The sequence below is a fragment of the Erpetoichthys calabaricus genome, chromosome 9 (genome assembly GCF_900747795.2).
Source record: "Erpetoichthys calabaricus chromosome 9, fErpCal1.3, whole genome shotgun sequence".
NCBI classification, from domain to species: Eukaryota; Metazoa; Chordata; class Cladistia; order Polypteriformes; family Polypteridae; genus Erpetoichthys; species Erpetoichthys calabaricus.
In genome coordinates, this window is record NC_041402.2 from 135,095,087 (window position 1) to 135,121,975 (window position 26,889).

Genomic DNA, 26,889 nt, shown 5'->3' on the forward strand with positions numbered 1-26,889 from the left:
TTGGGTTCGACCATAGTTGACTGAAATGTATTCAACTGGTCACTTCTCTTCGCAATTTCATATAGTTACGCAATTAGTGTTAAGCACATTTGAGATTATCAGAGACCCTCATCAACAAATAATCTTTTTAGGGTAATTGCTCTATTATTGCGGCACGGTGACGCAGTGGGTAGTGCTGCTGCCTCGCGGTTAGGAGACGCGGGTCCGCTTCCAGGGTCCTCCCTGCATGGAGTTTGCATGTTCTCCCCGTGTCTGCGTGGGTTTCCTCCGGGTGCTCTGGTTTCCTCCCACAGTCCAAAGACATGCAGATTAGGTGCATTGGCGATTCTAAATTGTCCCTAGTGTGTGCTTGGTGTGTGGGTGTGTGTGCGCACCCTGCGGTGGGCTGTCGCCCTGCCTGGGGTTTGTTTCCTGCCTTGCGCCCTGTGTGGGCTGGTATTGGGTCCAGCAGACCCCGTGACCATGTAGTTAGGATATAGCAGGTTAAATAATGGATGGATGGATGCTCTATTATTATTCCAGCTTTACTACACCAATTGTATTCTGTCTAATTCTGCAGAATTGGAGTACAACAACAACAACATTTATTTATATAGCACATTTTCATACAAAAAGTAGCTCAAAGTGCTTTACATAATGAAGAAAAGAAAAATAAAAGACAAATAAGAAATTAAAATAAGACAACATTGGTTAACATAGAAAGGAGTAAGGTCCGATGGCCAGGGTGGAGAGAAAAAACAAAAAAAAACTCCAGAAGGCTGGAGAAAAAAATAAAAACTGTAGGGGTGTCCAGGCCACGAGACCGCCCAGTCCCCTCTGGGCATTCTACCTAACATAAATGAAATAGTCCTCTTTGTAGTTCGGTTTTCACAGAGTCACTTGATGCTGATGGTCATACAGACTTCTGGCTTTTAATCCATCCATCATTGTTGGATCATCATGGTGCTTTGGGTAGATGGTGGTGGCGCATGTAATCCTAATTGGCTTAAACATTTCTCACTATACTATAGTACCATGTTAAAAACATAAAAAAATGCACTCACTTAACAGTGCCAACTATGATTTTGAAATATACAGAACATTTCGTCAACATAATCCTCTTCAAAGATATTATTGATCACATTCAATTGCGGTAAACTTTCTATCATTTTATTACTCTTTGGGTGCCTTCTTTCTACTATAGTTAATATTTTTTTAATTTTTTGTGGGAATGGGTTTAACATAAAATTATACTTAACATATACTTTTACCAATTAACTGCACTGTAAGGAGGTGACATTTTTACCTGTTCATCTTTGCAGACTGACTTAAGCTTTTTCAGATTTGCTGGAGATAATCAGTGGGCTGCAGCATAACAAGTCTTGTGAAGAATATTTGCCTGGATTCTGGACTGGGATTATCGCTGGGTGACACAGAACAGCAAGTACCTTTGGCTAAGTCACTCAAATATTGCTTCTATGCTGTGCAAAGAATATTTCCTTAGCTGTAAGATACATGTCCTCTCAATCTCTGATCATTCGCCAGGATTTATCTGTATTTCATATCTTCACTCTCCTTCTCTCTTTCACATCCTGTGACAGTGCGTGCTCCTGGCATTCAACCAGCAGCATTGAGCTAACCTGCACCATCACACATCCTCCTCACAATGTCTGAAAAGCATTCTTAAAGCATAATAGTGACAACACCAAGCATTTACTGTTGGGACACTACTAATGGGTTGATGTAAAAATATCTGATTCATACCACTGATACTACCAATAAAGGCTATAAAGTTCAATTTTGATTTCATGGCATGCCAAAACCTTCTCAAACATACCTACGTAAGAACCACAACAAAAGCTCTGCAACACATAATTCAGCTTTTCATTTCCACTTGACTTCAATGTTTCCACCATAAAGGAAACGATTGCTTGAATTCACAATCAACAATGCCTGAAATGATCCTTATGCAAACAGACATGTTCTTATCATCTTTTTCCATTGGATTCCCTCTTCGAAACCTCACAATTCTATGTCGGTTGAATAAATATTTTCCAGTCTTATAATGAATTACACTTTATAGGTAAACAAAAGGACCAATATGAAAGGTCTGTATAACTTAAAAAGGAAACTCCTGCTTTAGTTCACACTATTGCAACAAACAGAATAAGAAATGTACACAACGCCGTGCACATAATAATTAATCATGTCAACATGTGTGCATTATGCAGGCAACATATCAGATAACATACCATATTGAAACTGAAGAATGGCATAAGATACACTGTATGGACAGTGATATCAAAGTGAGAATTTAAACTCTTCATATAAAGCCATACATACCTCCAGAATTGAATTCTTCTGTGTTTCATTGACCTTTCCAGCTAGACAGCAGTGTGAAATGGCATTGTGGATGATAGGCTTGTTAGACTTTGCACTAGGTTCTTTAAACAATTTTGGACCTGTAGAAGACAAAAATAAAAAGGTATGGTATATGCTATTCCCACGCTGAAATGAAGAGACACAATGTTTATGCAATAGAGCATGCACAAGGTATAAAACACAGCATGCTCTAGAATGCTTACTATCAGACTAACACAATATATAATGAAGTATGGGTTTTAAACTCTTTTTTTCAGGGAATCATGTATACAGAAATAATTGAAGAAAGGTGTTAATTAAAATCTACACTCAAAAGGTTAACATTTTTTTATTTACTAAAAAGCATAGAAAACACTGATGTTTAAAAGGTTGTAAATAATTCAATGTGGTTATTATTTTATACATTATAGGAGTATTATTACATGAAACTTAACACTTAATATATAGAATAAATGTCCAACATAAAATCTTTACATTCATAAAAAAGAATCTGAACTCATAAGATTAATATTATAATATTTAGCAAATAACTTTTATGTGTGCAAAAGTATATCAACCCTTAGCAGTCAACACTGACTTTTTGTATAACTAGTCAATAGTTTCGGACATCTTCTTGGAGGGATTTTTCCAACTTTTTTTTTTTTTTTAACCAAAACTCTGCCAAATCTTTAAAATTTTAAGAATATCATATATAAACTGCCATCTACATGGTTAGATAGCATTTCAATAGGATCCAGTTCAGTGTTTTTGCTTGGCCATTCCAGGACACAGAACCTCTTCTTCCTAAGCCATTCTTTAGTGGACTTGCTTGAATGATTTGGGTCATTGTCTTTTTGAATCAGCCCCATATGTTCAGTACATATTTTCCAACTGATGACCTAGTATTCAAGAATTCTTGATATTTCACTGAAATCATGACTCCCACGATGATGTTAAGTTCCCCATGGCTATAGTAAGAAAAATCACCTATTAAAAGGACACTCACACTACCATGACTGACAGAAGGAATGTTTATTGGGCTCTCCTATAGTGGCAATGTTCTTCTCAAATGTGGGCTCATCTGTCTAGTGAATATACCTCCAGAAATTATCAGGCTTATCCAGGTAGTCTCTAGCAAACCTAATAGGCAGCCTGTTCCTTTTTTGATAGAGGACGCTTCTTGCTGGTGCTCCTTCCACAGATGGCACTTCTGTTCAGTTTTCTTCTTCTTACTGTTGATCTATATACCACTAAGCAGCTTGCATGTCTGGATGTTTCCTTAGGATTAGTTTTCATTTCTTTTAGTTTTCTTCTTTTGGCCCTGGGTGACATTTTAGTAGACATTAATTTCTGGGCAAGGTTGCCTTTGACTTCCGATGTTCAGGCTATATTTCCCACCATGTCCTAGTCATTCTGATCCCCTAATAATTCTCTGTTCTCTTAAATGGCCATCTCCCCCAGCACTTCACTAACTAACAGCTAACGTGTGGTAAGCACACTGGTCCAAAAATGGCGGCTGTTGCAGCATCCAAGTGGATGCTACACATTAGTGATGGTTGAAGTGGCTCCCCACTCACTGAAGTGCTATGAGTAGTGAGAAAAGTGCTCTATATACAGTGGGGCAAAAAAGTATTTAGTCAGCCACCAATTGTGCAAGTTCTCCCACTTAAAAAGATGAGAGAGGCCTGTAATTTTCATCATAGGTATACCTCAACTATGAGAGACAAAATGAGAAAAAAATCTAGAAAATCACATTGTCTGATTTTTAAAGAATTTATTTGCAAATTATGGTGGAAAATAAGTATTTGGTCACCTACAAACAAGCAAGATTTCTGGCTCTCACAGACCTGTAACTTCTTCTGTAAGAGGCTCCTCTGTCCTCCACTCGTTACCTGTATTAATGGCACCTGTTTGAACTCGTTATCAATATAAAAGACACCTGTCCACAACCTCAAACAGTCACACTCCAAACTCCACTATGGCCAAGACCAAAGAGCTGTCAAAGGACACCAGAAACAAAATTGTAGACCTGCACCAGGCTGGGAAGACTGAATCTGCAATAGGTAAGCAGCTTGGTGTGAAGAAATCAACTGTGGGAGCAATTATTAGAAAATGGAAGACATACAAGACCACTGATAATCTCCCTTGATGTGGGGCTCCACGCAAGATCTCACCCTACGGGGTCAAAATGATCACAAGAACGGTGAGCAAAAATCCCAGAACCACAAGGGGGGACCTAGTGAATGACCTGCAGAGAGCTGGGACCAAAGTAACAAAGGCTACCATCAGTAACACACTACGCCGCCAGGGACTCAAATCCTGCAGTGCCAGACGTGTCCCCCTGCTCAAGCCAGTACATGTGCAGGCCCGTCTGAAGTTTGCTAGAGAGCATTTGGATGATCCAGAAGAGGATTGGGAGAATGTCATATGGTCAGATGAAAAAAACTCTACTCGTCGTGTTTGGAGGAGAAAGAATGCTGAGTTGCATCCAAAGAACACCATACCTACTGTAAAGCATGGGGGTGGAAACATCATGCTTTGGGGCTGTTTTTCTGCAAAGGGACCAGGACGACTGATCTGTGTAAAGGAAAGAATGAATGGGGCCATGTATCGTCAGATTTTGAGTGAAAACATCCTTCCATCAGCAAGGGCATTGAAGATGAAACGTGGCTGGGTCTTTCAGCATGACAATGATCCCAAACACACCACCTGGGTAATGAAGGAGTGGCTTCGTAAGAAGCATTTCAAGGTCCTGGAGTGGCCTAGCCAGTCTCCAGATCTCAACCCCACAGAAAATCTTTGGAGGGAGTTGAAAGTCCGTGTTGCCCAGCGACAGCCCCAAAACATCACTGCTCTAGAAGAGATCTGCATGGAGGAATGGGCCAAAATACCAGCAACAGTGTGTGAAAACCTTGTGAAGACTTACAGAAAACGTTTCACCTCGGTCATTGCCAACAAAGGGTATATAACAAAGTATTGAGATGAACTTTTGTTATTGACCAAATACTTTTTTTCCACCATAATTTGCAAATAAATTCTTCAAAAATCAGACTGTGATTTTCTGGATTTTTTTTCTCATTTTGTCTCTCATAGTTGAGGTATACCTATGATGAAAATTACAGGCCTCTCTCATCTTTTTAAGTGGGAGAACTTGCACAATTGGTGGCTGACTAAATACTTTTTGCCCCCCTGTAAATGTAAAGAATTATTATCATTAAAATGCGTATTTGTCCAACAATGAATTTAGTGTAACCAAATCTTTTAGAAATGGGTTTATAACCATGTCCAGACTAATGAGCATCTACATTTTTCCTTAGTTCTGATACAGTTAGCTTAAGTCTAGCATCATGCCTCAAACTATGTGCAACTGACTTATAATTATTTATTTGGTTAGCTCGACTAAATGGTTAACACTGTTATTAAAAACAAAAAAATCTCAAATTATAACCTAGCACTTCAGGGATACATTACAAAAACATGATTATAGTTAAAAAGCAAAATGTCATTTCTATTTCTGATGCAAACATATCATTATCATACATATAAACAATGACACTTTCATTAGACCATCACATGTACCATGATGACGCATGCAATCAGACTGTTCTCAGATGCATGTAATGTTAACACTAGAATTACCAGAGCCTACGAAAAAACTTGTAGATCCGGCCCACCTTAAATCCATTCGCACCTCTCCCTCAGCGTCTTTTGTCCTGTAAATGTGCCAATTAAGACAAGCAGCCTGCTATTCCATCCCCCACCGCAACAGACCCTGCACAAACTTCTCCCAGCTCATGCCTTGATTGATTATCTGGGATTGAAGTGATGGAGTTTTAGAGTGGAAATAATAGATCATTATTTGGAACACATGCATTTCATGTGTGTTCCGTTTCTATAATAATCTGTGTAAACACATTGTTAAAACAGAAACGTTTGTCATATTTTAGTAGTAAATGACAAAATATTGAGGGATAAAAGCTGACACACAAACACTGGTGAATCTGCCTTCTTCGTATCTGACCGTCACTTGATTTTTTTTTTATTCAGTTTTATTGAGTGTTCCTGCTCACGCTGAATTAGTATGCAGCTTATGGTCTATGTTCCTGGAGCATTCCCTTGCCTGGTAGTGCAACTGACAGCAAACAACGGCCTATGGGTGGCAAGCCATTTTCAAAAGATCTCGGGGATAGAGTTGTGGACAGATATAAGGCAGGACATGGATACACAAAAATCTAAAAGGGCTCTATCAATCCCAAGGAGCACAGTAAAGTCCATAATAAAGAAGTGGCAAGTGTTTGGTACTACTAGGACCCTCCCTGGATCCGGCCGTCCCTCCAAACTGGATTGAACAGGAAGGAGGAAACTGGTAAGGGAGGCTACCATGAGGCCAATGGCCATGTTGAAGGAGTTGCAGGATTTTATGGCAAAGAGTGGTCATTGTGTACATGTGACAACAGTTTCACAAGCGCTCCACAATTGTGACTTGTTCGGGAGGGTCGCAAGGAAAAAGTCATTTCTTAAGAAAGGCCACATTAAGGCTTGTTTGAGCTTTGCCTGAAGGCACCTTGAAGATTCTGATGCCAAGTGGAAAAAGGTCTTTTATGGTTAGATGAGACCAAAATCGAACTATTTGGCCTCAATACCAAACGGTACACCTGGCGGAAATCCAATGCTGCTCACCATCCACAACACACCATACCTACAGTAAAGCATGGAGGTGGCAGCATCTTGTTGTGGGGGTCTTCTCTGCTGCAGGGCTTGGGGCTCTCATTAGGGTATAAGGAAAAATGAATGGGGCAAAATACCGCCAAATTCTTGAGTAAAACCAGCTACCCTCTGCCAGAAAGTCGAAGATGGGCAGAATGTTCACCTTTCAACATGACAACGACTCGAAGCACACAGCAAACTTGACCATACAGTGACTGAAGGAGAAAAAAGTGAATGTCCTCGTGTGGCCCAGTCACAGCCCAGACCTAAATCCCACTGAAAATCTGTGGAAAGATTTGAAGATAGCAGTCCACTAATGCTCACCATCCAAATTGGAAGACATGAACAGTTCTGTAAAGAAGAGTTGGCAAATATTGCTCAATCTAGATGTGCAAAGCTGATAGAGAAGTATTCCAGGCTGTCATTAAAGCAAAAGGTGGTTCAACAAAATATTGACATTGGGGTGATCCTTTATTAATCTCGGTATGTCTTGTTTTTGATTTTTTATAATTTTTCTGAACTGTAGCTGTGATACCTTTTACTTGGAAGTTATAAGTTGCATTGAGAAAGTAAAGGTGGGAAAAATATTGTGTGTGTGTGTGTGTTTTCATTTAAGGCTGTAAAGTAAAAAAATGGGAATATTTCAAATGGGGTGATTCTTTTTTATACCCACTGTACATATTAAAGTGTGAAACAAACTTAGTCATGTCTCAATAACACTTTCAAATAAAATTAAAGAACCTTTGTATTTGTTGTCAAGTAACATTTTGTATAAGATGTTTTTACCAGTATACTCAGCCACAGATGCAATTGAAGATGCAGTGGATGCATTCTCCCAGTCCCTCTCCGTGTTCCTACTGGCGTTTCGACTTAGTATAGGGAATGACTCCACAGACTCACCCCTGGTTTGGTATAAGAAATAAGTACAATCATTTACACTACTTTTCTTAAGCACCGAAGATTGTTTAACCTTAATAAGTATCATCTAAGGGACATTCAAAAAGTTTCTGCACTTTTATATTTTCTTTGGGAACAGTGAAGGCGGGAGGAGTTGTAATTGGGCATTAAAAAGTTTTTTACGACACTGGGAAAATTGTTTCGCAAACGAAGGTGACTATGTAGAAAAGTGATGTAATTTGTTTTTGAAATTCTTAATAAAAAGAATTAAAAAAAAGTGCAGCGATGTTTTGAACGTCCCTTGTATATTTCAAATCAGCTGGTAAATATAATAAATATACAAAATAAATGTTATTGGTTAATATAAAAAAGATTTCAATGCAGTATTTCAAATAAAATTCACAAATTCCCCACTTACCGCTGAGATGCTGCTCCTCCTGAATGTACACTCTCTGCTTCAGTTGTGGCTGCAGAGGCTAAAGAAAGGCTGGAGCCAGACTGGGCACTACTTAAGTTATCAGCTAGAGAGGAAAAAAGAAAAACGCGTAACTACTATTCTGCGTAGTTAATTAAGCAAAAATAAACAAACTAAAATAAAATAGGCTAAATTAGCACAAGCTGCCTTATATAAGGGTATTTCATAAGAAATGCAATGATTTACTTCATGAAGTAGAAACACACAACAAACAAGAACAGTTATTTCAGATATTTGAGATATTAAACTGTGGGCATCAATTTAAATGTTTAGAGTTTAAATATTATCAATTGTAAAAGAAACTTGTAATTTTTTAACCATATGATAGAGGTCCATAGAGGGCTAGATCGCTAGTGAAGTATCAAAAATTAAAAATAACATCATAATCATTGATCTTGAAATAGAATTTAAAAAAAAAAAAAGGATATCCCACATACTTTGATTGAAATTAGACTATTTTTTAACCTCCAGGGAGTGCAAGGACCACCAGTAAAGAATAAAATATCAAAAATAGATCAACAACTTCAAAATAGCATAAAACGACACCACATAACTAGACATGAAAATGCAATGAATGGCATATCATACAAAGAGATTTTCTCGTACCATGAGTCAGGGGGCGCCAAAACCAAAAAAAAAAAAAAAAACAGTTTTTAAAGCATTCAGAAATAATTCTTACAAAATTAAATATTTTATATATACTTTTTTAATAAATACACAGAATGTACAGAAATACACTGACTACCAACCACATTAAAGCCACTGATAGGTGACGTGAAAAGCTTTGATAATTCTTTACAATGACAGTACATCAAAGGGTGGGATATATTAGGCAGCAAGTGAACAGTCAGTTCTTGAAGGTGATGTGCTGGAAGCAGGAAAAAGGGACAAGTGTAAGGATCTGTGCTACTCTGAAAGGGTGAAATTGTAATTGCTAGACCAGTGGGTAACAGCATACACTGGTTATCACCTACCAAAAGTGGTCCAAGGAAGGACAACGAGTGAACCCTCGACAAGGTCATGGGGACCCAAGGCTCACTGATATGCACGGGATGCAAAGGCTAGCCCATTTGGTCCGATCCCACAGAAATAGCTACTGTAGTTGTTGAAAAATGTAATGCTGGCCATGAGAGAAACACACAGAACACACAGTGCATTTGCAGCTTATTACATATAGTGTGGCATAGACTGGTTAGAGTGCCCATGCTAACACCTTTCCAGCACCAAAAGCACCTATAATGGGCATGTGAGCATTAGAACTGGACCATGGAGCAGTGGAAGAAGGTGGCCTTGTCTGATGAGTTACATTTTCTATTAGATCATGTGGGCATCTGGGTGTGTGTGCTATTTACCTGGGGTAGAGATGGCAGCAGGATACACAATGGGAAGAAGTCAAGTAGACGAAGGCAAAGTGATGCCTCTGCACAGTGTTCTGCTGCATTCATGTAAATATAACATTGACACGTGCCACCTACTTGAAAAGTTCTACATTAATGTACACCTCTGGTAACAGTATTTCCTCATGACAGTGGTCTCTTTCATCAAGATAACATGCCCTGCCAAACTGCAAAAATTGTTCAGAAATGGTTTGAGAAACATGACAAAAATTCAAGGTGTTGACTTCCTCAGATTTCAGTCTGATCGAGAATCTGTGGGATGTGCTGAAAAAAAACAACTCCTTGGAGGCCCACACCTTGCAATTTACAGGACTTAAACGATCTTTTCCTAACGACTTTGTGCCAGATATCACAGAAAACCTTCAGTGGTCTTGTGGAGTCCACACCTCAAGGGGTCAGGGCTATTTTGGCAGTACAAGAGGGACCTACACAATATTATGCAGGAGGTTTTAATGCTATGGCTGATCGGTGTATAGCCAGTTTAATTTGGCCTTTTATGCCTCCATGGTAGAACTGGTAGAACTAAACATGTCTTGAAAGAGTGCATGGCATGTGCTTGAAACTTGATTACTATAGAATAATAGAGTACTTTAGACTACCTTTTAAAGTTTGCTTTGATGAGAATGAGCAGATATCCATCCATCCATCCATTGTCTCCCGCTTATCCGAGGTCGGGTCGCGGGGGCAGCAGCTTGAGCAGAGATGCCCAGACTTCCCTCTCCCCGGCCACTTCTTCTAGCTCTTCCGGGAGAATCCCAAGGCGTTCCCAGGCCAGTCGAGAGACATAGTCCCTCCAGCGTGTCCTGGGTCTTCCCCGGGGCCTCCTCCCGGTTAGACATGCCCAGAACACCTCACCAGGGAGGCGTCCAGGAGGCATCCTGATCAGATGCCCGAGCCACCTCATCTGACTCCTCTCGATGCGGAGGAGTAGCGGCTCTACTCTGAGCCCCTCCCGGATGACTGAGCTTCTCACCCTATCTTTAAGGGGAAGCCCAGACACCCTGCGGAGGAAACTCATTTCAGCCGCTTGTATTCGCGATCTCGTTCTTTCGGTCACTACCCATAGCTCATGACCATAGGTGAGGGTAGGAACATAGATCGACTGGTAAATTGAGAGCTTTGCCTTATGGCTCAGCTCCTTTTTCACCACGACAGACCGATGCAGAACCCTCATCACTGTGGACGTCGCACCGATCCGCCTGTCGATCTCACGCTCCATTCTTCCCTCACTCGTGAACAAGACCCCGAGATACTTGAACTCCTCCACTTGGGGCAGGATCTCGCTACCAACCCTGAGAGGGCACTCCATCCTTTTCCGGCTGAGGACCATGGTCTCGGATTTGGAGGTGCTGATTCTCATCCCAGCCGCTTCACACTCGGCTGCGAACCGATCCAGAGAGAGCTGAAGATCACGGCCTGATGAAGCAAACAGGACAACATCATCTGCAAAAAGCAGTGACCCAATCCTGAGCCCACCAAACTGGACCCCCTCAACGCCCTGGCTGCGCCTAGAAATTCTGTCCATAAAAGTTATGAACAGAATCGGTGACAAAGGGCAGACCTGGCGGAGTCCAACTCTCACTGGAAACGGGTTCGACTTACTGCCGGCAATGCGGACCAAGCTCTGGCACCGATCGTACAGGGACCGAACAGCCCTTATCAGGGGGTCCGGTACCCCATACTCTCGGAGTACCCCCCACAGGATTCCCAGAGGGACACGGTCGAATGCCTTTTCCAAGTCCACAAAACACATGTAGACTGGTTGGGCAAACTCCCATGCACCCTCCAGGACCCTGCTAAGGGTGTAGAGCTGGTCCACTGTTCCGCGACCAGGACGAAAACCACACTGTTCCTCCTGAATCCGAAGCTCGACTATCCGACGGACCCTCCTCTCCAGGACCCCTGAATAGACTTTTCCAGGGAGGCTGAGGAGTGTGATCCCTCTGTAGTTGGAACACACCCTCCGATCCCCCTTCTTAAAGAGGGGGACAACCACCCCGGTCTGCCAATCCAGAGGCACTGTCCCTGATGTCTATGCGATGTTGCAGAGGCGTGTCAACCAAGACAGTCCTACAACATCCAGAGCCTTGAGGAACTCCGGGTGTATCTCATCCACCCCCGGGGCCCTGCCACCAAGGAGTTTTTTAACCACCTCGGTGACCTCAGTCCCAGAGATGGGGGAGCCCACCTCTGAGTCCCCAGGCTCTGCTTCCTCATTGGAAGGCATGTTAATGGGATTGAGGAGGTCTTCGAAGTACTCCCCCCACCGACCCACAACGTCCCGAGTCGAGGTCAGCAGCGCACCATCCCCACCATATACAGTGTTGACACTGCACTGCTTCCCCTTCCTGAGACGCCGGATGGTGGACCAGAATCTCCTCGAAGCCGTCCGAAAGTCGTTCTCCATGGCCTCCCCAAACTCCTCCCATGCCCGAGTTTTTGCCTCAGCAACCACCAAAGCCGCATTCCGCTTGGCCTGCCGGTACCTATCAGCTGCCTCCAGGGTCCCACAGGACAAAAGGGTCCTGTAGGACTCCTTCTTCAGCTTGACGGCATCCTTCACCGCCAGTGTCCACCAACGGGTTCGGGGATTGCCGCCACGACAGGCACCGACCACCTTACGGCCACAGCTCCGGTCAGATGCCTCAACGATAGAGGCACGGAACATGGCCCATTCGGACTCAATGTCCCACACCTCCCTCGGGATGTGGTCGAAGTTCTGCCGGAGGTGGGAGTTGAAGCTACTTCTGACAGGGGGCTCTGCCAGACGTTCCCAGCAGACCCTCACAACATGTTTGGGCCTACCACGCCTGACCGGCATCCTCCCCCACCATCGAAGCCAACTCACCACCAGGTGGTGATCAGTTGACAGCTCCGCCCCTCTCTTCACTCGAGTGTCCAAGACATGTGGCCGCAAGTCCGACGACACGACCACAAAGTCGATCATCGAACTGAGGCCTAGGGTGTCCTGGTGCCAAGTGCACATATGAACACCCCTATGCTTGAACATCGTGTTCGTTATGGACAATCCGTGACGAGCACAGAAGTCCAATAACAAAACACCACTCGGGTTCAGATCGGGGGGGCCATTCCTCCCAATCACGCCCTTCTAGGTCTCACTGTCATTGCCCACATGAGCATTGAAGTCTCCCAGCAGAACGAGGGAGTCCCCAGAAGGTATGCCCTCTAGCACCCCCTCCAGGGACTCCAAAAAGGGTGGGTACTCCGAACTGCTGTTCGGTGCATACGCACAAACAACAGTTAGGACCCGTCCCCCCACCCAAAGGCGAAGGGAGGCTACCCTCTCGTCCACCGGGGTAAACCCCAATGTACAGGCTCCAAGTCGGGGGGCAATAAGTATACCCACACCCGCTCGGCGCCTCTCACCGGGGGCAACTCCAGAGTGATAGAGAGTCCAGCCCCTCTCAAGGAGATTGGTTCCAGAATCCAAGCTGTGCGTCGAGGTGAGTCCGACTATATCTAGCCGGAACCTCTCAACTTCGCGCACTAACTCAGGCTCCTTCCCCTTCAGAGAGGTGACATTCCACGTCCCAAGAGCCAGCTTCTGTAGCCGAGGATCGGACCGCCAAGGTCCCCGCCTTCGGCCACCACCCAACTCACACTGCACCCCGACCTCCTTGGCCCCTCCCATAGGTGGTGAGCCCATGGGAAGGGGGACCCACGTTGCCTCTTCGGGCTGTGCCCGGCCGAGCCCCATGGGTGCAGGCCCGGCCACCAGGCGCTCGCCATCGAGCCCCACCTCCAGGCCTGGCTCCAGAGTGGGGCCCCGGTGACCCGCGTCCGGGCAAGGGAAAACGCCGTCCAAAATTGTTTTCCATCATAGGAGGTTTGTATAACCGCTCTTTGTCTCATCCCTCACCTAGGATCAGTTTGCCTTGGGTGGCCCTACCAGGGGCATAAAGCCCCAGACAACAGAGCTCCTAGGATCATTGGGACACGCAAACCCCTCCACCACGATAAGGTGGCGGTTAAAGGAGGGGCACCCCAACAGAGATATTATATCAATACAGTGGAACCTCGGTTTACAACCATAGTTCATTCCAAAACTCTGGTCGTAAACTGATTTGGTCGTGAACCGAAGCAATTTCCCCCATAGGATTGTATGTAAATACAATTAATCCGTTCCAGACTGTACAAACTGTATGTAAATATATATATTTTTTTAATTTTTAAGCACAAATATAATTATACCATAGAATGTACAGCGTAATAGTAAACTAAATGTAAAAACATTGAATAACACTGAAAAAACAACAGAGAAAACTAGCACTGCAATAGTTCACGCTATAGTGCTAGGAACCGCTCGCTAAAAACACTTTTTTTTAATAAGTTTTAAGTACAGGGGAAAAAATGAATATTTGAAAAATCCGTAATTTAATAAACCACCAAGAAAAGTAACATTGCAACAATGCAGCCTACGAACCGATCACTGTAAACAGAACTGAAAACAAAAACAAGCCTTCTCTACCTTATGCGTCCCTACCTCTCTCGCTTGCTCTCTCTCTCTTTTGCGAGCCTGGAGCACCTGTGTGTGTGTCTCTCTAGCACGCTCCTGTGTGTGTGCGCGTCTGTCTCTCTCTCGTGCTGCCTGTGTGTGTGTGTGCGCGTCTGTCTCTCTCTCGTGCTGCCTGTGTGTGTGTGCGTCTGTCTCTCTCTCGTGCTGCCTGTGTGTGTGTGCGTCTGTCTCTCTCTGGCGCTGCCTGTGTGTGTGCGCAGCTCTCTCTCTCTCGCTGCCTGTGTGTGTGTGTGTGCGCGGCTCTCTCTCGCGGGCTGCCTGTGTGTGTGTGCGCGCGGCTCTCTCTCGCTGCCTGTGTGTGTGCTGCCTCTGTGTGTTGCGTGTTCTCGCTCTCTCTTGCTCGCTGCACAGGAAATGCACAGGTAGAGAATGAACATGTACAAACCTAAAGGGAACCTGGCTTGTTCGTATACCGAGTGTGTGGTCGTGAACCGAGGCAAAAGTTTGGCGAACTTTTTGGTCGTAAACCGATTTGTACGTGTACCGAGACGTTCGTGAACCGAGGTTCCACTGTACTTAGTTGAGCCTCCTTTTGCAAATATAACAGCCTCTAGACGCCTCATATAGTCTTTGATGAGTGTCTGGATTCTGGATGGAGGTATTTTTGACCATTCTTCCATACAAAATCTCTCCAGTTCAGTTAAATTTAATGGCTGCCAAGCACGGACAGCCTGCTTCAAATCACCCCATAGATTTTCGATGATATTCAAATCAGGGGACTGCCCGGTCATTCCAGAACATTGTACTTCTCCCTCTGCATGAATGCATTTGTAGATTTCGAACTGTGTTTTGGGTCATTGTCTTGTTGGAATATCCAACCCCTGTGTAACTTCAACTTTGTGACTGATGCTTGAACATTATCCTGAAGAATTTGTTGATTTGTTGAGCGGCGGCTCCCACAGGCACGTAGCCCTTCGCAAACACCCGAGCAAGTTCATCTGAAGTAAAGCCGGCAGCTGACCAGAAGAAATAACCGGTAGTGAGAAACTTGAAGCCGACGGTCTCTGAAGCAGAAAGCACTTAAGTAAACTACAGAAAATGGAGAAGATGACATCAATACTAAACGTAAGTTCTATCTGCTCTCTGCCCGTTGAGGGCACGTTTATATGTTGTGTGTCCTGCAGCATGTACAGTTCAGGTTTTCCGGCCAACATTGTAGACAGCTTCACCTGCCAAAAGTGTTTAGTTAATTTAGAGTTGGTCGGGAAAATACGCGAATTGGAGGACCGCGTTAGGAATCTGATAGCGATTAGGCAAACCGAAAATTGGATCGACTCGGTTTGTTTAGACAATTCGGCTACATCTGATTCGGCTTCAGTCTCTCCTGGCCCCACTGTAGTCAGTGCGCGGCCGAAGTCAGCAGCACCAATTCAGCCACAGGGCGAGTGGGTAACAGTAAGACGGGGGTCTAAGAATCCAAAATGTAGTCCCCGGCACCCAGGTCACCAATTCGGACCCAGAACAGATTCTCAGCACTCCGCAGCGCGCCTGTGGAAACTGAGAATAAGAAAATGCTCATAATTGGCGATTCCATAGTGCGGAATGTTAGAATTCCAAACTGTGTTAAACCAGCAGTTCATGTTAAGTGCCTCGCAGGGGCCAAGATTTCTGGCATAGAGGCCGCATTGGACCGTGTTGCCGACGATGAAGTATCTACCTTATTGCTGCATGTCGGCACTAATGATATTTATTCACAGCAATCTGAGGTATTAAAGAGGAACTTCATCTCTCTTTGCATCAAAGCTAAAAGAAAATGTCGGAATTTAGTTGTATCTGGCCCCTTACCAAGATTATATAGAGGGGATGTGAATTATAGCAGATTGCATTCCCTTCACTGCTGGCTAGAAACCTGGTGTGCAAACAAAAGCATAGCGTTTGTGAACAATTGGGATGATTTTTGGGAAAGGCCTGGATTTTTCAGAAGAGATGGTCTTCATCCTAACTGGAGGGGATCTTATATATTATCCCAAAATATGGCAGCAAAACTGCCTGGCTGACTGACTAGAGCACCATCCAGGCCGCAGTCATGTGATCTTAAATAACAGGCTGTTGTTTATCCCACCTGTTACTTTCCTGAAGCTGTTACCCATAATCCTTGTCTTGGGGCATCCAGTAAATTTAGTCTTGATACAAACCTTAAATTAATTGATAACCAAAAAATAAGGTGTATAATTAGACCAAGGGATAAAACCAGACCCTCCACCAGGGGCATCTGTAATAGAAATTTACTACAAATTAAAACAAAAAGTATATCACCAATTCAGAAAGAAGCATACAGTTTTAAATGCTGCTTATTGAACATTCGCTCTCTTGGCACTAAAGCCATTTTGGTAAATGATATTATATTAAGTACAAAATCTGATCTGTGTCTTCTCACCGAAACCTGGCTTAGTAAATGTGACACTGTACCCCTAGCTGAGGCGTCACCAGATGGCTACTCGTTCCTTCATAAGTCTAGAGATTCAGGTCGAGGAGGAGGCCTTGGAATAATTCATTGTAACAAAATGCAAATCACTTCTAAAAATTTAGGCAACTTTACATCCTTTGAAGCATTCATTTTAAATATTAAAACGGATTCCAATACAATTATAGTGCTAGTCTATAGACCACCAGGGCCATATTCATTGTTCATGTCTGAATTTAGCAACCTTTTATCTGACTTGGCTATAAATAATGATCACGTAGTACTGATGGGGGATTTTAATGTACACATTGATGTGGAAACTGACACTTTTAGTAAATGTTTTACTTATTTCTTAAATTCAGTAGGATTTTGTCAGAATGTCAAAGGTCCAACTCATAATCATAACCACACATTAGATTTAATTATAACTTACAAAGTTGAAATTCAAAATTTAATTATTACTCCATTAAATGAAGTTATTTCCGATCACTACTTAATTACATTTGATTTAGTCCTGCCCTTGCCAACACACTCCCAGATTAAAACAAAGACAGTGCGACATCTAGATTGTAATTCTGCTTCAAAATTTATAGATACTTTGAGTAAGTCGAGTGTAATTGTGGAAAACCATTTAGATCAGTTAACATCAAATGTAAACACGGAAAACAATTTAGATCAGCTAACATCACATTATAATGTGACCTTGAGAGATGCTCTGGACACAGTGGCTCCCCTTAAAAAAAAAGTGATCAAAGCACATAGAAACGCTCCCTGGTTTAATGAAAACACTCGAGCTCTTAAATTAGAGTGTCGAAAACTGGAGCGCAGATGGAGAACAACAAAGCTACATGTCTTTCAAATTGCATGGACAGAGAGTGTTAATAAATATAAAAAAGCCCTCTTTAAAGCTCGGTCAGAATATTATTCTACATTAATATATAGCAATAATAAAAATCCTCGGGTACTGTTTAGAACAGTGGCTAAATTAACAAATGGAAATTCAGATCAACAGTGCAAAATACCAACAGACATTAGCAGTACAGACTTTATGAACTTCTTCAATGAGAAAATTAAAAATATAAGATCCCAGATCTCTGCATCACAGTACAAACCAAATACTAGCTTAGCAGACCCTGTCTCACATTGCACTCAGCACTTTAGTAATTTTAATCCTGTAACTGAGCAGGAAGTCTTAAGTATAATTTATAAAATGAAGCCCACTACTTGTTCCCTAGATCCAGTGCCAACAAAACTAGTAAAAAGTGCAATGGATGTTCTTGCAGCGCCTATTCTAAACATTATCAATAGTTCATTATTGCATGGCACAGTACCTGATACACTAAAAGTGTCAGTCATTAAACCATTACTTAAAAAGTCAGACCTTGACCCACATACAGTCATCCCTCACCTATCGTGGAGGTTACGTTCCAGAGCCCCCCGTGATAGGTGAAAATCCGCAAAGTAGCGACCTATATTTATTTTATTATTTATACATATTTTAAGGCTTTATAAACCCTTCGCACACTCTTATAAACCTCTCTCACTCTCTTCTTAACCTTTCCCACACTCATAAACACTTCCTATGCTCTTAAACACTTTCTACATTCTTAAACACCGCAGACCAACACTGCACACAGCGATCAGACGTCGCTGTGTCTGCACTCGCTTTGTGTCTGCACTCGCTTTGTGAAGGGGGGTAGCTGAACTCACGCTGAGCAGAAATGGACTTTGTGCTGCTTCTGCCAAAATGCCTGCTTGTCACTCTGCGCGTTCAGAAGGAGGAGGAGGAGTGGGGGTGTGTGAGAGCTGAACGCACGTTTGCTCAAACCCCGCCTCCCCGGAGGCGCAGTACTCTCCTGCCACTTCGCATTGTCAAGGGGGTGGGGAGCTGAATGAACGCTAAGGAGAAGTGGACTTTGTGCTGGCTTTGTGCTGCTTGTTGCTCTGCGTGTCAATAATTTTAAAGCCTTGTATTTTCCTGTCTCACTGTCTTGTCTTGCGTGAAGTTAAAATGTTTTATAATAGTGAGATGTTACTCATATCCTTAGCCCGACATCCACATATCATATGTGTTAACAAAGTGTGTTTTATAAGTTTACATGTGTTTAAAGCATGTGGGATGAGTATTTTAAGGCTTAAACTATAAAAATGTTTATTTATATGGTCTTTCTATATCGCGGATTTTCTCCTGTTGCTGATGGGTCTGGAACATAACTTCCGTGATAGGCGGGCAATCACTTGTATTTAAAAACCCGCGAAGTCGTGAATCCGCGAAAAGTGAACCGCGAAGTAGCGAGGGATTACTGTATACTAAATAATTATAGGCCTATTTCAAATTTACCGTTTCTCTCTAAAATACTAGAAAAAGTAGTCGCCAGTCAGCTTCAGACACACCTTACGCATTACAATTTATTTGAGAAATTCCAGTCTGGTTTTCGCACTGGTCATAGTACAGAAACGGCACTAACACGGGTTGTAAACGACATTCTGATATCCTCTGATGAAGGAAACTCTTTGACTCTAGCATGTCATTTAAAGCGCATATTACAAAGTTGTCCAAAATATGTTTCTTCCATCTTAAAAATGTTAGGAAATTAAGGCACTTTTTAGATAAACAGGATTCTGAGAAACTAATTCATGCATTTATCTCTAGTAGGATTGACTACTGCAATGCGGTGTTCACTGGATGTTCAAACTGTTCTTTATACAGCCTCCAGTTAATCCAAAATGCGGCTGCAAGAATTATTACAAGAACAAGAAAATACGACCACATAACTCCAGTTCTTAAATCCTTACACATGGCTCCCGGTTAAGTTTAGGGCAGATTTCAAAATCCTCTTTTAACATATAAAGCATTAAATGGCTGAGGTCCGGCTTACTTGTCTGAACTTATCATGACTTACAAACCTGAGCGCACATTAAGATCTCAAGATGCCGGTCGGCTTATGATTCCAAGGATTAATAAAATAACAGTGGGAGGTCGAGCTTTTAGTTACAGGGCCCCTAAACTGTGGAATGGTCTGCCTGCTACTATAAGGGATGCCCCTTCGGTCTCAGCTTTTAAATCCCAGCTGAAGACTCACTACTTCAGTTTAGCATATCCTGACTAGAGCTGCTGATTAACTGTGCATATTGCATCTCTGTTGTTAGTCATTAGCACTAAAACATAAGTAACATGACAGTTATAATTGTATACTAACCCTCACTTATTCTGTTTTTCTTCTCGGTACTCAAATGTGGCACTTGGTGCCACGGCCCACCTGCCAAGTTGTTTTGCCTGCCTAAGGAAAAGTCATCCCTGATGGAGAATCGCAGGAATCGTGGGAAAGAGGGGTCCTTTCATCGGATTGGCTGGCCCAGCACTGTTTCAGCCGTGGAATGGCCAAATGGGGGAGGCAGCTTGAAGGATGAGGTCTCCAGGACTCTACACAAATCCAAATCTTATTATGGGATATATCATCTATTGTTAAATTCTGCTCTGTACTTCTAAAATTTATATTTTTATTTCTTACTATATTGAGAAATTGTTCTGTTCTGTGTACTGCATTGTATTGTATTGGCCCCCTTCTTTTGACACCCACTGCACGCTCAACCTGCCTGGAAAGGGGTCTCTCTTTGAACTGCCTTTCCCAAGGTTTCTTCCATTTTTTCCCTACAAGGTTTTTTTGGGAGTTTTTCCTTGTCTTCTTAGAGAGTCAAGGCTGGGTGGCCGTCAAGAGGCAGGGCCTGTTAAAGCCCATTGCGGCACTTCCTGTGTGATTTTGGGCTATACAAAAATAAATTGTATTGTATTGTATATTGGGTTGAATTCATCCAACCCTTGACTTTAACAAGGGCCCCAGTCCCTGAATTAGCCACACAGCCCCACAGCATGATGGAACCTCCACCAAATTTGACAGTAGGTAGCAGGTGTTTTTCTTAGAATGCGGTGTTGTTCTTCTGCCATGCAAAGCGCTTTTTGTTATGACCAAATAACTCAATTTTTGTCTCATCAGTCCGAAGCACTTTGTTCCAAAATGAATCTGGCTTGTCTGAATGAGCATTTGCATACAACAAACGACTTTGTTTGTGGCATGAGTGCAGAAAGGGCTTCTTTCTCATCACCCTGCCATACAGATGTTCTGTGTGCAAATTGCGCTGAATTGTAGAACGATGTACAGATGCACCATCTACAGCAAGCTGTTCTTTCAGGTCTTTGGAGGTGATCTCTGGGTTGTCTGTAACCATTCTCACAATCCTGAGCATATGCCGCGCTCCTGTATTTTTCTTGGTCTGCCAGACCTGGGTTTAACAGCAACTGTGCCTGTGGCCTTCCATTTCCTGATTACATGCCTTACAGCTGAAAATGACAGTTTAAACGTCTGAGATAGCATTTTGTAGCCTTCCCCTAAACCATGATACTGAACAATCTTTGTTTTCAGATCTTTTGGGAGTTGCTTTGAGGATCCCATGCTGTCACTCTTCAGAGGAGAGTCATAGGGAAGCACAACTTGCAATTGACCACCTTCAATACCTTTTCTCATGATTGGACATACCTGTCTATGAAGTTCAAGGCTTAACGAGCTAATCAAACCAATTTGGTGTTGCGAGTAATCAGTATTGAGCAGTTACATGCATTCAAATCAGTAAAATTACAAGGGTACCCAAATTTTTGCACAGCCAGTTTTTCACATTTGATTTGATTTCATACAACTAAATACTGCTTCACTAAAAATCTTTGTTCGGAAAACACCCCAGTACTCAGATGTTCCTAGGAAATGAAAGACATACCACTATTATCTTTTTTGTTGAAAGTAAATTATTATGCAGGCTGAGAGGGGTTCCCAAACTTTTTCATATGACTGTATAAAAACTTTTACATATGTTGTTTGATTCCCCTTGAAAGCTGCATGTTTAGATTATCCATCCTACTTCCTGATTAACAGATTACCCTATACGTCTTACGTTTCCAGCCAATCACAAGACAGATTATTAACCCTCCACAGCCAACCACAGCGTAGATTACCAACCCCCCACAGCCAATCCAGCAGAGCCAAATAAAGCACTACACATAATTCTGTGGCAGCTTTAAGCTATAGTTTGCTACCAAACAATGAAATGCTTAAAGTACACTGCAGTATGATGCAATACTTATACTGTACAATTATAATAAAACATTGCTGATCACTTGGCATTTTTTACTATGTTCTGTTCATGAAAAATCATTACTGATTACATCCTTTGAAATAAGTTTTCCCTATTGCATTTTTATCAGCTTTCCTTTACATTCAAAAATAATTTTCTTTGCTAATTGTACTGACTCGACTCAACTGGTATTATGAACCTATTCCCATTGATGTGATTTACTTGCTTGTTTTAATTGTACTGCATTGGGCTTATAATAAGCCTTATGATGATGCAGAATACAACAGGCTCTATATAAAGGTGAGATTGACTGATTAATTGGGTGGATGTGCACTGGAGTAAATCAACATTAGTCTTACTCACCAGTACAATCAAGATGTATGCAGTGTTTAGTTTGATTGTGCTGGACACGTGAAAAACATTAATTTTTATGACTTATGTTCAAGCAGCATATGAGAAAGTGGCTTTGCCCTCTTTCCTTTGGCACCACACATGAAGCTTCACATTAAGCTGAAAACAGACACTAAAACAAAGACAATGAAGGCTAATGTGCGTGTGCAACTTTGACGACCTGAAATTTAGATCTTTTTGTAGTTTTAGTACCCTAACTAGATCCTAACTGTGATAAGGAGATATCCTAAAGTGGAAAATGGATAAAGTATCTAAAATTACACTTATTTTTTATTTTCTTTATCTATCAATACTCTTTCATTAATATATTGCACACTGTGCACCTGCACAAAAAAAACTGTTAATTCACATGGCCAAAATTGGAACACCATTCTTTACATTTACCAAATTTCTTTCTGGAAATTTCACAAAAATGTGAAGTTCCATTCACTTCTCGCTTTGAATATTTAGCACTACTCAAATGTAACTTACCATAAGAAAAAATTAAATAAACAATACTTACGAGTAGAAGAGCACTTGGACTGTGTTTCACTGAGGGACTCGTCTCGATGGACAGACTTTGGTCTCTGCTTCTTGGGTTTGGCTTTGGGTTTGGTAAGCCCTTGCTCTTCAAATATTTCCTGCTGTTTTCGTCGCAGATATTCTTGTTTAATAAATTCTCTTCTTGCTTTCTCCTCCTCTTTTCGTATCCTGTCTTCTTCAGCCTTTCTCCTAAATGAAAAGGTGACAATTTTAAAAGTAATAAGGTAAAACTTATGTAGGAGAACATTTACTCACAGAAGATTTGCATAACTCTGGAAATAGCGAGAACAAATTGCCCCAATGTCAACTTCATTGTAACAGAGTTACCATTTTACTGGTTAAAGCTGTAATTAACAAAAGGGTAGTTTTCTCTTTATTCTAAAATTTGACCCTAGGATAAACACTGAAAGCAGTCATGGCTCTAAACTTCAAATTAGTTTAATAGACCAACCTAAAATACGTGAACTTTGCACAAATACAATTGCAAACAAAACAAGTAGTGTCTTTTTATTTTTTAATTTAGAAAGGATTCTTGTGAAAAAGGAGAAGACAACGATTAAAATTAAAATTACAAAGAATTTTTCTCACTGTATTTGTAGACGATTGCTGTTAGAAAAGACTGTACTAGAATAGCACAAGACAGACCTGCTAGGGGCTGTAGATGGAGGAACTGATGAACACCCCTTTATATCTCATCACTGCAGCAGAACTATATACACTTCTAGGACACCACAGTGAGAGTAATATTTTGGAGAAGTACTGGGAGGATAACAGAACTACAGGCCGGCAAGTGGCATGAATCATTAGAACCTGGTACCCAACAAACAGTGTAGACAGTCCACAAGCTACAATGGCCTTTTAAGAGAAAGCCACTGAAACCCCATGCAATCATCTTATAGGCTGCTAGAGCAACCTATGCCCTGTTTATCCCAAGACTTGTCCCTAGCACAAGAAGTAATTCTAGTGACAAACCCGGAACAGAACCACATAAGTGTAAAAAGTTTAAGGGTAAAGTGGAGGAAAAGCTCCCTTCTCTGCCAGTATGACAAGAATTTAAGAAAATGTGACAAAGAGTATTGTGGAGAAATTACACCACCAGATAATTAGGGACAAGAACCAGACCTGCTAAATTGAACTTTTCTCCCCATCTGTTTTTGATACTTTGAGTTTCCACTTTGTTTTTCCCTCCTTTGTGGTCTGCTGAAATCACAAAATATGGGAATTTTCAAAGTTAATTTGTAATGCCATGTCATCCCACTTTGCTAAGTTCAATAGAACTCCCTATTAAAGTTTTGGGAGAATACACATTGTTTCTGTTGATGTGTTGGTTGATCCACACGAACTGCAGTATATGATTACTTTTGATTTTTTGTGAAAATAGAAAAAGGCATTAACATGGTATTTTTTAATATAATGAAACTACATAATGTAATAATTGTTTCATTTTATATAATAAAACATGGCAGGAAGCCAGAGTTACACTAGGTTACAACTTGAAGAATTTGGGTAGTAAAATTTTTTTTAAATACACTCACTGGGAGCTTCCACTTGACAAAGCATGTACGTTATTCGCACACCTCATCACGAAGTATATACAGAAGCAGTACAGTAATAGGATGTCAACTTCTGGATTACTACCTCATCAGGTAAAAGATCGGTAGGTAATTGTGCATCTCAATTAAGCTATGAGCTTGGTCATTGCAGTGCTACCCAAATCAGAGAGATAATGGTAGAGGCGAGACTAAACACAATCCAATGGAAAAGGAAGGAACATCTTACTGCAGTACTTCTGTCATGAAAATCCCATAGACAGAAACATACAGAGATGCACTGGTATGACATTGAGGCCCTCATGTTGAAAGAGTGCAAGGATTAGTGTTGGACATAATGAATGGGTTGAATCAAAGACAAAACAACATCCAGATATAAATGTTTCCCCAAATTAAAGGAAAATCTAATGTTGCATAGAGCAACATTACAGTTAAACATGGAACATTGCAACCATTAAAGTAAACCTGGCTGAACATGAGATATTTAGAATAAAGGGGAGTTACTTTTATCATGGAGGGCTGGAATGCTAAAGGATGCAACCAAAAGACACATACGAAAGTGACTCAAATCTCATTTCAAAAATTCAGATTTCAGTATCCACACAGATCTGAAAACATCTTATTTTTGTCACATTAAGGCAAAAAAAAAAATATGACTTGAGTGACTTGAGCCTGGTAATGTAAACAAAGCCTATGATGCAAGTTTGGTCTTGGAATTCAAAATGAGAAAGTGCATAGGCTAGAACAGGGGTGGGCAGATTCAGTCCTGGAGGGCCGCAGTGGCTGCAGGTTTTTGCTCCAACCCAATTGCTTAATAAGAAGCCCTTATTGCTCAAGTAACACTTCAGCTTCACTTTAGTTGTCTTGCTCGTTAAGATTTTGAACCCTTATTGCTTATTTTAGTCTTAAACAGCTGTATTCTTGGTTTTTAATTGCTCCTAATTAGCAATAACATGCAAATGACGAAAGAGACCAGCATTTCTCCATTTAGCTTGTTTTCATTTACACCTGTGTGTATTTATCATGCACTAGTTGGTTTAATTAAATACTTAGAAGGAAAGTGAAGAGAAAAAAGTGAAGCACTGAGAATTACTCATCTGTTTTAGACTTCAAATCATTTGGATGATATCCTTAGAAAGGAAAATAAATCTAGGATATGAGAATGATCTGACATGGCAGAGTTAAAGTGCTAGCAAGCCATGCAATTAAATAATTGACAAGGATTGGTTTTTAATTAAGCAACTGGGTTGGAACAAAAACCTGCAACCACTGCGGCCCTCCAGGACTGAATCTGCCCACCCCTGGGCTAGAACAAGACAATTCATTGGTCATAATACACATGTTTCCAAAAGCCTAAGATGACTTTACCCATGGACATCACTAAATAAGAATGACTATATACTTAGCTGGCAAATATGGAGAAGGCTCAGATCATAAGCAATATTCCCTGAGAATATGATATGGAGTTAAGATTATATTAAATGAATTAAATCTGGCAGATGTATGCCTGAATAACTAACTATGGAGATAAGTATATAACATTGTATACAAATAAGCAACAAAAATATCCCATTAAGAAAGCAGTGCAAAGAAAAAATGGCTGTCTGTTGAGGATTTAGAAGTGGCTAAGGAAAGATTGAAAATGAAAGGCAGTGGGAACAGGAAAACATATGCACACTTGAATGCAGAATTCCAGAGAAAAGCAAGAACAGAAAAGGAAGTATTCTTAAATGAGTAAGGCAAAGAAATATAAGACGACAGAATGGGGAGGACGAGATCTGTTCAAGAATGTTGGAGATATCAATGGAAACTCATTCAAAAGTGAAATGATAAAAGGAGAACAGACACAGGGCTAAAAGAAGATGAACAAATTAATAATTATTAGAAGAATTATACAGACTAATTATGAAAGTATCTTAAAATTAGTTTTAACTAAAGTATGCTCCGTGATCTTCAGTCAGCCATCTTGGACAGGAATTAAATGGGCACTGGAAAGCATTGCTAGTAACAAGGCTGTGGGTGATGGAATTGCAGCTGTTTAAAATCTTACAAGTTGGAGCTGACAAAAAGTATTACTTATAATATGTCAGCAGATTTGGAAAACAATGGGCATGAGAATAGAAAGGGCTTACATATTTACATTCAGAAAGGGTTTACATATTTACATTCAAACATCAAAAAAGGGCTATGCCAAAGTCTGCGCTCCAAATTTGCAACAACAGTGCTGCAACAATTTCACATGCCAGCAAACAATGCTCAAAATCCTGTAAGCTAAGCTCCAGCAATACATAGATTAAAAACTTCTGTTTTAGAAAAGGCAGAGGCACTAGACCAAACCGATAACATCCAATGAATAAAGGAGAAACCAATGGAGTTCTTGAAACAACATTTACCTCTGCTTAACGGGCCAGTCTAATGGATTGGATTGTGTGAATTATAAATTTTAGAAGGTCCGTAAGGAGATGGGAGTACCAAGTAACAATATTTGTCTCCTGAGGAATCTGTATTTGGACCATGAAGCAACA

General features: G+C 41.4%; 1 protein-coding gene across 6 annotated transcripts in view; it reads right to left on the bottom strand.

Annotated features, from left to right (window-relative positions):
* camsap1b (calmodulin regulated spectrin-associated protein 1b) overlaps nt 1-26,889 on the bottom strand; it is a 239,638-nt gene that overhangs the window by 7,217 nt on the left and 205,532 nt on the right. For 3 of the 6 annotated variants that reach the window (XM_028810191.2, XM_051931995.1, XM_051931994.1), the window contains 5 exons: nt 23,937-24,014; nt 22,795-23,003; nt 8,363-8,465; nt 7,834-7,949; nt 2,323-2,441 (listed from right to left, as the gene is read on the bottom strand). In XM_028810191.2, coding sequence (XP_028666024.1) covers nt 2,323-2,441; nt 7,834-7,949; nt 8,363-8,465; nt 22,795-23,003; nt 23,937-24,014 — 625 coding nt within the window. The remainder of the gene's footprint in view (nt 1-2,322; nt 2,442-7,833; nt 7,950-8,362; nt 8,466-22,794; nt 23,004-23,936; nt 24,015-26,889) is intronic. The other 3 variants (XM_028810195.2, XM_051931998.1, XM_051931997.1) reach the window with 1 other exon arrangement.